Below are 12,185 nucleotides of genomic sequence, written 5' to 3'. Positions count from 1 at the left end.
GGGATTCTTCCCACAAGACCCATGTCACAAACCTCATATTGTGTTAGAGTGAGTTGAGGAACATAATAATGAATTCCAATTGATGTCCTTGCCACCAATTTACCGGGCTTTGATACAATACAGCGGGGCAATTCCATGATAAGGTCAACCAGATGATCAAATTTTCAAAATTAAAATATGTAAACAAATGAGGTGTCATTTTAAAGGTAAAGAGTTGTATATTTTGAAAAGCCTGTCTAAAATTTGATCACTTCAGTTATAAATAAGTTACAGCAGGTTAAACCAAGGTCAACATCTTGAGTATTTTCAAACCATATTTGGAGACTCTCGAAGAAATTCTGTTTTTTCCAAAACATTCATGCTAATATTATGAATTGAGATGAATAACCATTTAAAGATACAGAGTGTTGCTGGTGATGTTGTAAAAATGCGTCAAAATATAATTCATTTTGATTTGTAAAAGAATTCCTCTGGGGTACATTAAGTGTTTTACGTCCGACACCAAAATGGGCAGTTAATTATGCTGAGTCAATAATTTTAAAGCTACATACATGTATTTTTGGGTACAAAGTAAGAATTTTAATCTCTTTGATGTAACCTATTTTCATTTTGTAACAAGTGAATATTTTTTACTAAAATCTAGGTGTCGGACGTAAAAAAAATTTTACGTCCGACACTGTTACATTCCTTTAAATAGCATATGTTTTCAACTGTATTTCTTCTTTTTTTGCCTTTAATTTCAAAGTTAAAGTGAAACATGCATAAAAAACAACTTAGTGAATTTATTGTATATACATTTAGGGTTGATAGGGGTAAGTAGGATCCCTTTTGAGAAAAGGTGTGTTGAATGAACGTAATACAGTTGATTAAGATCAATTTTGACAAATTTGCCAAAACTATAAGTGTAAAAAGAAATTAAAAACACTAAATGACTGCATCTATGTAAAGTTGACTAAGGAAGAACCATTATCAACATTCAACCCATATAAATCTTGATGGGTTTTTTTCATGTAAGTTTCACAAATAACTAATCATCAGCTTTTGTAGCTGAACTATCAATTCCTACTCAGTCATCATAGTGGTCTTGTATTTCAGTAATACAAATATTTCATCAAAGTTGCTTTTGATTTTCAAATCCTCACTGTTAGGGGGGGGGGACAACTTACCCCATAGTGTGGGGACGTCTTATAGCAAAATTTTACGGGGTTAGTGGGGCCCCTCCTCTAAAACAGTTTTTAATAATATTTTACTCAAAAATTCTGACTGCAGTATGCACTTTAAGTTGAACTGTACATGAATGTTTAATGATCATAAAAAAATTAATGCTAACCGGGAAACACTTCTTTGAAAAATGCTGCTTAAACTCGCCAAAAAATATTGTTCCGATTTTTTTTTTTGACTAAGTTCTCTGACCTAGAATAAAAATTCCACTTAACCCAAATATATGCAAAACTAATCACTATGATGAACCATGACATGATCAATGTAAAAAAGTATAAAAACCATATGGATATTTCAGTTTTTGGGGGGTGACCCACTTACCCCAGTGTCCCACTTCCCCCAATCAACCCTACTTTTGAATTTACTTGGTAAATTTTGTTTCAGTATATGTAACCTATAATTTACACATTTATGACTGTAATCATTGTTATGTATTTACATTTAAGAGCATTAGTTTACATCCAATATGAACAATTTACGTCCGACACCAAGCTAAAAATATTTTTTAAAATAATTTTATTCCTTATAATATCATTTGAAAACTGTGATATATGCTTCAATCATAAGTGTACTTTAGAATTATGCTGTTTTTAAAATTAAAATGTAAGCCAATTCACAGACTTTTAATCATTTTTAAGTGAACCATCAATTTTACTATTTGTGTGTTTACGTCCGACACCAACTCTTTAAAATTTTTTAATTTATACTTTAGGGATCTATTTTGAAAAACTAATATGATTTTTTATTCAGTGGGATGTAGTAAGTATCTTGTAAATAAATTTGATCATTTTGGAACAGTTTATAATTGGTAAATGGAATTAAAACTGAGAAATTTTTCTTCATTTTTTACATCCGACACCATGGAATTGCCCAGCACATTTGGTCTTTCATAGAAAGAAAGCTTAGAGATCAAACACTAAGATGTCGGAATATTTCGACTTTGCCTGCCTGCTACTTAGACCTTTAGTACTATCTATCTCCAGTAATCTACCAAGAACTTTTCGTATTCATGCCAAGGCAAGTTGCAGCTGCGTTGAAGGTAAAAGGTGACACAACACCTTATTGAGCAAATGGTCATGTTTTGGCTTCTCAGTGCATGTGTCTTTACATTTATTAAGAAAAGTACAAAATATAACAAAAAGTGTCGAAGAAGACAGAAAATTATCTCACACATCTATCGTTTAACTATTAAAATTTCAACTAAAACTAAATTACTCACTCTGTCAGCTATTAAGTCGCTCAGATGCTTGTCAATTTTCTGTTTATATTTGTCATCTTGTTTCTGATACTCGTCAAACTTCTTTTGATAAAAATTTAGCAAACTTTTCTCACTTGTTGCCAGATCGGTACCTTCACTACCGGATGCAGTGGGGTTGGTCTCTCCGTCAACCATGTTTAATATGACCTCTCAGTAGGAATGCATACTCTGAAAAAAAAAAAAGTTTGATGCACCTCACTCAAGTCAGAAGTATGAATCTCACATTAGCCACACCAACCATTGGGAAGTTGCAAATAAAACACAAATTCCTTTTAACATTTCGGTGTAACTTTTTGGTATGAGAGTTCAAAGAGAGGACAAATGCTTCTCCCCTGGCTTTAAGAAATACAGTGAAACATGTGTATAACAATATATATACCTACTATCTATAACAATAAACCTGTCTTAAATGATATTTTCTTTGATCCAAACCAAATTCTTATTAAAGTACTACAGGGTGTTTGAAAAGTCCTTAAATATTTTAAAAAATCATAGAAAAGCAACAAATTATCGTATTAATACCTGATTTGCGCTATAATATGTCACAGGTTCAAAAAAAAAAAAAAATTATGACATTGTTAAAAAAAAGTAAAAAGTAATTTACATTGACGGCTGTATTGTCACAGTAAGAAAAACAAAGTTACTGTGACGATACAGCAGTTACTTAAGTTATATTCTCCCCCCCCCTTTTTTATGATGTCATAAAAAATTCTTGAACATACGAAGTTTTATGGTGCAAAACATATTGGTATGACAATTTGTTGCTTTTTGATGAATTTTCATAATGTGTCAATGACTTTTTAGACACTGAATTTTCAAACTGCCAATAGTTCTAATCAAATTTTTGATGCACCTGTCTAAAATAATAATTTATGCTTTTTCCAAGAAATAAAAATTAGTTCATTTATAGATTGCATCTTTTTCTATTTTTAAAAATTATGTTCCAAGTAGGAGATAGATAACAAAAGATGGAAGCACAATGCAAAGAAAATTCAAGACAGTTGGGGAAAAGCTTAACTTTTCTTGCATCCAATTGGAAAATAATAAAAACCAATTGAAGTCCAAGAAAATTTTAAATATATATAGAAACATTCCAGGGTTTGCCGATATATATCAGTTGATAAATATCATGATATATGTCCGATATTTATTTTGAAAATATCATGATATTTTGATTTTTTTCAATATTTATTTTTTCAACTATGATATTTTCAACATAAAAAGTATGTTAATCATTGTAGTTTTGTTTATATTCATTATTAAAAATAACCAAAAAGTTATTTATTATATTTAATAATGTATTATAAAATATAGTCAATAACTTTTTGCATCATTAATATAACAAAGTAATATAATATTCCTTTTGTACTTGTGTTTCATATTCATAAAATTATTAGTAATGTAGCAATTTTAATTCATATTGACAGTGCCTAATTAAATTTTAAACATTGCTCAGAAAAAAGAAAATGTCTTATGACTGTGCACCGACTAATGGATATTACTTATTTTTGAATCATATAACTGTAAATGCAGCTAATAGAAGAAAAATGATTAAAACAGCTAATGCGATTTTAACTCCATTAAAATTGATAGAAATGTAAACTGAAATATTAGATACTAGTGGCACCCGCACGGCTTCGCCCGTAATAGAAAAATTAAAGGTCTTTTGGTTCGCTTGCATATTTACAAATAATGTATGGTGAATTTTCTCACCAATTGGCTTGTACCGACGTTACGGTTCCACGTTATGATAATTTCGTAATTTACTCGTCCATCTTATGAAATTTTTTTTCTTAAAATTGGAATAGAAAAAGAACCACATCGAATTTTCGAAAAATCGCTTCGAGGTGCACACCCCCATGCTACAAACTAACTTTGTGCCAAATTTCATGAAAATCGGCCGAACGGTTTAGGCGCTATGCGCGTCACAGACATCCATCCTACAGACATCCAGACATCCTCCGGACAGAGAGACTTTCAGCTTTATTATTAGTAAAGATAAATAATGAACATTAATTTTAAGTCAACATATTGTAATTATAATATAAGAAATTAAAGAGAGATTTGAGGATGCATTTACTATTTTGAACACTTTAGTTTGCGCTAATTGAAAATATTGGATTTTTTCAAAATAACGGATATTTTTAATATTTTCGAAAATATCATGATATTTTCGAACCCTGATTTGGACTGAAGAAAGAGGTAGTAGGGTAGGTTTCTGGTTTCTATACTTTACAAAATGTTAAAAATAATGACTCTTTTTCAAAGTTAACTTTCAAGTCCTGAGCTTTTGGTTAAAATTCAAGCAAATAAGCCAGTTCTAAAAAAGTTATGTCTAGTAGAACACCCGAGTCCCTGGGCATAACGTTTCGAGTCTAGGTAACATTTCAATACAAATACAAATACAAATGTGACGACCAGCAACAGGCTCTGGGCCCAGCTAGGCTGGTCCTAGTCAATTAATTAGTCCCCCAATGAAGATCAATGGCCCTCTTAAAGCTATCCACTCCCTTGCTCATTACCGCCTCTTCTGGTAAGCTATTCCAAGTGCCCACGACCCGGTTAAAGTAATAGTTTTTTCCTGATTTCCAAGTTGGCCTGAGATTTAAATAGCTTAAAACAATGACCCCTTGTCCTGCTTTCCCCGCAAAAATTTAATCCATTTACATCTTTCATTTTGATAAATTTAAATAACTGAATCATGTCCCCTCTGACTCTCCTTTGCTCCAGGCTATACATGTTAAGCCTATTAAGTCTGGTATCATAATCTAAATCTGAGAGTCCCTTTACTAATTTAGTTACCCTTCTTTGAACCCTTTCCAATACAAAAATATCTTTCTTCAGATAAGGCGACCAAAACTGAACAGCATACTCCAAATGAGGTCTTACTAAACTCCTATATAAAGGCAGAAGAACTTTCTTAGATTTGTTTGAAATAGATCTATTGATGAACCCAAGCATTTTGTTGGCTTTGTTACTAGCAATACTGCACTGTTGACTAAACTCGAAGTCCTGATTTATAAAGACACCCAGATCCATAACATTTTCTGCCTGATTTATGACTGAACCCTGTAAACGATATCTCATACGCTTATTTCCATGACCTAAGTGTAGCACTTGACATTTCCCTACATTAACTGCCATACCCCATTTATCTGCCCACTTAGTAATGTGATCTAAATCCTCTTGCAGCTGTTTTACTTGTTCTTTATTTTCGACAATCCCCATAACTTTTACATCGTCAGCAAAACAATTCATGCTTCCAGAAATATTTTCATTGATGTCATTCATAAATATAATAAACAAAAGAGGCCCTAAAACTGATCCCTGAGGAACCCCACTTAAAACATCACTCCAATTAGAATGATTTCCTCTCACAACTACTCTTTGCTTCCTACCAGTAAGCCAATTTCTAACCCAAAGTAAAGTTTTTCCTCCTATTCCTATGTCAGCTAACTTGCTGAGAAGAGCAACATGCGGTACCTTGTCAAAAGCTTTTTGAAAATCAATATAAACAACATCCACACATTTTTTGTTATCTAAAGCTGAGGTAAACCCTTGTCGTAGAAATGCAATAAATTAGTAGTACAGGATTTACCTTTCCTGAAACCATACTGCAAACTAGTCAACAGACTATTAGTCTCTAAGAACTTCATGATCTTAATTTTGATCAAAGTTTCGAAAATCTTACAAATCACCGAAGTCAAACTTACAGGTCTATAATTCCCAGCAATACCTTTAGACCCCTTCTTGAAGAGTGGCGTTATGTTAGCCAGCTTCCAGTCCTCTGGCACCGTCCCCGAGTTATAAGAAGCATTGAAAATATTCAAAATAACATCCACTAATTCCTCTGCACATTCAACTAAAATTTTTGGATAGATATTATCTGGTCCCGGAGCTTTAGTTGCTTTAATCTTTTTCAAATGAAATAAAACCTCCTCCCTGGAAAATACAAAATCCTCAAGCTGTATAATAGCTTGTGTCTTGTTAGTGTCAACTGTTGACACTAACACCTACAGTACCTATCAAGGTTTCAGTGTTAGTCTCGATTCATTTTTTGAATACCAAGAACATCAGCATGAACTTTTAAACAAATAAATTTGCATACAACGATTCATCGTAAATATGCCCGAACTAGCACCCAAAAAAAATATCTTAATCCCCCCTTCAAAGAAAGATTCATTTTTTACTTCGCTTAAATTCACCTATTGTAATAATTTTTCTGAGCAAATTCTTTTGTAATGAATAAAATAATTTACAAATTCGAGTCAAAATGCAACCAGGAACAGAGTTTCGTTTTTTTCCGTTCATAGTATTGCTGTATGATGTTGACTGTCACAGATCGTAACTTAAACTTCAACAGAATGAATAAATAGCAATAAAATTTCACTTGATTTTCAAAGATGAAAACAGAGATCAAAAAATAGTTTCCAAAATGAAAAATCAAAACATATTTACCAATCTTAAGTCATTTTAATGTAGCTGTTCAATGTTGATAACAAAAACAAAACAGTTTCATGTTCCATGTTTAAATATTCTTGAGATTAGATGTATCATGCAAATTTTTAACTGAAATAAAAGGGGAAAAAATAGTTCGAGCAATTTTTTTTTAATGCGAATTATATTTGTACAGTGTTTTGAATTTTAGTTTGCTTGAAATAAATTATGATCACCTAAACTCTCGATTAGTAAAAAAATTTAATTTTAAAGGCAGTATTTCTCTTTTAACTGTATTTGTGAGTTTTCGCGGCTACAGTTATTTCATATTTTCACTGTTTTGTTTGACGGATTTTCTCTAGATTACGAATTTTAACAGTGTGTGCGAACGTTCGTCCTCTTTTATATAGAGATCGTTAAAATCTCTGATTCATTTTATGAAATCAAAGAAAAACTTAAACTAGCTAATTGATGTCGAAATAATGCTCGTTTAAATTAATTTTGTTACCAATCTTCAGTTTTTATTTTCATAATACACTAAATCTGTCTGCTTCTTTATCATTGTAATTTTATGTTGACATATATCCACGTAGTACTCTCTACTTTTTCAGAAGCCTAATGACACTAATATAGAAGAAATTTCCTTTATTTCAATTGAATATATAACCATGTGTACCTTTATTTGTAATATGTTTTAGTCAAGTTTGGTACTATGGTCTAAAAACTATGATTTTCACCTTCCAGTCCAAAAGTGACCAAAATTTTATTTTCATAGGAATTCTATTTTGTGAACAAATATCAAAATGCTAATTAAATTTATTAAAATACAGTAACCACTCGCTATATCATGCATTTGGATATATCGCACTTTTCGTTTGTCTCCTCAAAAAACTAATAAAATCAAACTTAGTTTGGAGTGAGACCGCTTAAGTAGTAAAATCATCCTATTTCCTAGAGATATTCTTTTCTTCCCTTTTCAGCCAATAATAAAACAAACGTATTTCGTTTTGAGCTCGCTACATTTCAAGAAATAATTATTTAAATTCTTACTGCACCAAAAAAAAAGAAATATTTTAGATATTTTATTTTGTTTTCGAAGCATTTAGTAAGGTAATTTTCTTTTTCTGATTTTGTTCAGAAATTCAACTAAATATAAAAATAGGTTAGATTAATTGTAGAAGCACAAATCAACTAACTGAAGGTTAAAAGGATCACTGTTTTTAACAACCTCAGATATATACTGTTTTTGGAAGTATTGTGCTTTTTTATTGTCTCCCGACGAGCCTGATGGTATAACGAGAGTCTCTGTAATTTTTTGGATTATAAATAATAGTAACCAAATTTTGTACCAAAAGTAAAAACATTTTTTTTTTTTTTTTCAAACTGTTCAGTGAGCAGTTGTATCATTCTCTGACAAAATTTGCGGTGTACACTCCTTACTCCCCCCCCTCCCCCCAGGAAAAATTCGAAATGACAGCAACTGTGTACAGTTGTACACTGGTCCTTCTCACTTAACATTGCAACCAATTCCAGCTCCTGGGGTAGGTGGCCGTCTAGGTCGGCAGGTTTTAGGGGCGGCGAATTTCAAAATTGAAACTTTTTATCAACGTCATAAGATTTGCTGTGCTTCAGTGCTAAAAAAGATAATTTAAAGTGTGTACCAATGCTTGGATATGCAAAACATAGTTCTGAATTTAACTAGAAGTTCAATTTAATTTTAGAGGCAGAAAATTGCATGATTGAAAAGTCTTTTGAAAATATTAATATCTGTTTCAATGCACTACTTTAATGTTAAAAAATATAATTTAAAATGTGTGTACCAGTGCTTGGATACGCAAAACCCATTTTTGAGTTTAACTAAAAACTTACTTTAATTTTAAGCACATTACTATCATTTATATTTTATTAATATATTATTATTTTATGTCATTATTATTATTATTATTACTCAATGGAGGTGAGCAGCACTTATCAGCATTGCATACTTGCCAACTCTACTGTTTTTAATGGGAGACACCATTTTTTCTTCCATCTCCTGATTTCCCGTTTTTTACCATTTTCTCCCGTTTTTGCAGTTTTTCCAATCATTAAAAAGTTTACTTCTTCTCAATAGATGGCGCCCTTTTCAATCCACCAATGTCAGGGAAAAGTAGAACTCCATGTAGTGCATAAAAATGCAGATTGAAACCAATTTTCTCCCCAAGGATAGGAATTCTATGATAATTATGCTAGAGAGCACCAAAATACATTATCTGCACCAACTTGCAACAAAGCTACATTTAGTGGTGATTCTGAACCATTTTTTCACCTAAGTATATAGTAGTTATAAAGGTATGTCAGAAAAGAGTAGCTACTGAGAACGCTATTTTTCCCGTATTAATTTGTATGCCGCAAAAATTCTTTTTTTTTTGTTTGAAAAATCTGACTACTTCCTATTTTGTCCAAAAAAGATCAGTGTACTGAAGAAATTGGCTTGTTTAAAAGAGTTTCACATAAAAGAATTTTTCCAATTTATAACTCATTTAGTAAAAATTTATTTTCCACATTGCATGTTCAACGAAGCACGTGCTTTGCCGAAAATTGCAGCAGATTTCAATCCTTTTGCAGCTTGAAAATATTTCAATTATTTTGAATGTTTGAAGTTATTTTAACATGTGCTACCATATACCTACTTATTTTATACTTTATTTTCATTATATATTGATTTTACTTTCAAAGTTTAGTAATTAAATTTTTGTTGCTACTTTTTTGGTTGAGACTGGGGAATGCACAAAACTTTAAGTACTTCACTCATTATTTGGTTTTTCCATTGCAATATTTTTTACTTTTCCTGCTGCTACCAATTAGATTACACCTGCAAAGGATCCCTATTTCACTTTAAATTTAGTATTCATGTTATTTAAAAGCATAATTCAATGATTTTGTTGTGAATTACGTCGCTGGTGATATATCTCTAGTAGAATCTCTTTTTTTTTTTTTTTTTGAAGGTTGGTAAGTATGATATCGCCGGCTACTACTAGAGCCGGCCCTGTCAGCAACACATTCCCACTTCGAAAACCTTTGAGCATTTAATACTCTGATTATGATCAAGACTTTCATGAGATACATATATTTAGCATCTCTATGGGGTGGAGAGACTGTCGAAATGGTAGGTGCGGGGGGACTTTAGGGTGTCATGTCAGGGGTTGGAAGGGAGTCAACTCTGTGTAATACCCAAAGCAAAGTGGATTTTAGAATCTAAAAAAGATAAATTCTTTAATTTTGAAAATTTCTCCCAATGTATCTTAGATTGTATTTGAACTATCAAATTTCAATAAAAGAAGAGCACAATATTGCATGGAAGGGTGGTTATGCATCTTCAAGGGCAAATTTTACACTAAATGATTCATACTATACCAACGAAAATAAAAATGAGTTGTTTCTGAAAATTGTGCAAACTTCTTGATGTCTACGTAAAAATTAAAGCTTTTTTTTAGGGAGGGAGGACAGGGCTTACACCAAAATTATCACCTGTGTCAGGCATGCCACTGTATACAAATTAATCAATCAAGAACTGTTTTAAATTTATTTAAAGCCTTACTTCAATTCTAATGACCTGTATTTTTTACTATATTCAAGTTTATTGATGTACTGCATAGAATTATATTTATAATTTTTATTCTCTTTTTATAGATGCTGACCTGGGGCAAAAAGATTTCTCAGTTTCTCCCGAGTTTTCCTCAACAGCTTTTATAGAAGAAGCTAGATTTTGCTGTCCGTATTGTAACTACAGCACATATTGTGTTACTAACCACAAAAGACATGTGCGCACTCATACAGGCGAGAGGCCTTTTAACTGTTCAATTTGTCAAAAAACTTTTACACAAATGCATGTGCTTAAAACTCATTTGTTAATACACTCTAATACAAAGCCTTTTAAGTGTGAAACATGTAATCGGAATTTTCGCAGTGGGGCTAATTTGAGGTCGCATAGAAAGAGTCAACATCAGAAATGAATTGTTTTTAATTTTAAAGGTGATTGTGATATTTTTAACTGGACAGAAAAATATTGTGAAGGCCCGACAAATCTCGGCTGATAGGTTGTACTTTGCATGGGTGACATGTATGGGGGAGGGTGGGAGGGCAACAGCCCTTTCACTTTCAAAAGTAAAGGTGCCTTGTCCCCTCACTTTTCAGAGTTAAAATTTAATGATTGATTGAAAAATAAATTTTATATGGTAGATTGATTTATTTCAGAGAATTAAAAACTAAAAAATTCAAATAGACTTTTCTCATCTTATTTCATAAGAACGGAACTTTAAAATGGAAGTGGAAAGTCTACGGTGGTCATCCGTCCCGATTATTGAAGCTAGATTTCACATTTTAAGAAGTTATTAAATCAATAATATTAAAAACCATTAGTATCGCCCAATTTTCTAGAAAAAAAATTGACTTCAGGAGCCACCGCACCTAACCCCACACTTCTTTTGACCCCCAACTTTTTTGGTGCACCAGCCGCCTATGGTCCCGTGATTTAAAAAAATACCTTGGTGACTAGTTCTTTTAGAAGCCATGTTACACTGAATTTTCCTATGAACTAAAAAAAATAATTTTTCCTGACTCCTTAAATTTTACACTTCTTGTTGGTCTCTGATTGTAATACTTATTAAAATTATATTTAATTTTGCATTTATTTATTGGTTTTTTACCCCCAGCATCTTATATCAATTATTTTATAATATGTAACGTTTAGTTTCTTTTCAATCTGCCATATTTATTGCATTGGGGGGAAAAAATGTAATAAGTTTGTTAGTAGAAAAAATTCGTGATAGTTTGAACCTATTTGTTGGACTTGAAATCAATTGCTATGTTAGAATAGAATTAAATTCAAAAACCCAAAATTTTAAGCATTTTTTTAAACATAGAATTTAGTTAAAAATAATTGATTTCTTCAAATTTTATTATATGCATTTGAAAGTAAGCAACTAATTTTAATTATTCAAAGTAATCAGTAATAGTTCAAAAGCCCATGAGTGCCAATAATACGTCATAGTATAAAAACCTCAATTTTTTTTCTGCTGCTGTGTGTTATTTTGTCTTGTGTAAACATAACTTTTAGTAAGAAATGCAGCCTTGATGTATAGGGAAACTTAATTATCATACAGCTTGCATCATCTTAATTAATATTTTCATTTGGGCATTATTAATATTTTCATCATGCATCAGTGATATTTTCTTCATCAAAATTTATATTTTCATTTCGTAAACATAGAAACTTTTTATGGAAAAA

General features: G+C 31.5%; 1 protein-coding gene across 1 annotated transcript in view; it reads right to left on the bottom strand.

The window, feature by feature from the left end:
* LOC129219855 (putative autophagy-related protein 11) overlaps window positions 1–6,989 on the bottom strand; it is a 46,232-nt gene extending 39,243 nt beyond the window's left edge. Inside the window, exons 1-2 of the mRNA XM_054854170.1 lie at window positions 6,938–6,989; window positions 2,441–2,647 (exon numbers count right to left, since the gene is read on the bottom strand). Coding sequence (XP_054710145.1) covers window positions 2,441–2,614 — 174 coding nt within the window. The 5' untranslated portion in view covers window positions 2,615–2,647; window positions 6,938–6,989. The remainder of the gene's footprint in view (window positions 1–2,440; window positions 2,648–6,937) is intronic.
* Window positions 6,990–12,185: the final 5,196 nt, after the last annotated feature.

This window comes from Uloborus diversus, chromosome 1 (assembly GCF_026930045.1).
Source record: "Uloborus diversus isolate 005 chromosome 1, Udiv.v.3.1, whole genome shotgun sequence".
NCBI classification, from domain to species: domain Eukaryota; kingdom Metazoa; phylum Arthropoda; class Arachnida; order Araneae; family Uloboridae; genus Uloborus; species Uloborus diversus.
Note: the sequence above shows the minus strand (reverse complement) of the source record. Positions and strands in the feature narration are given on the sequence as shown.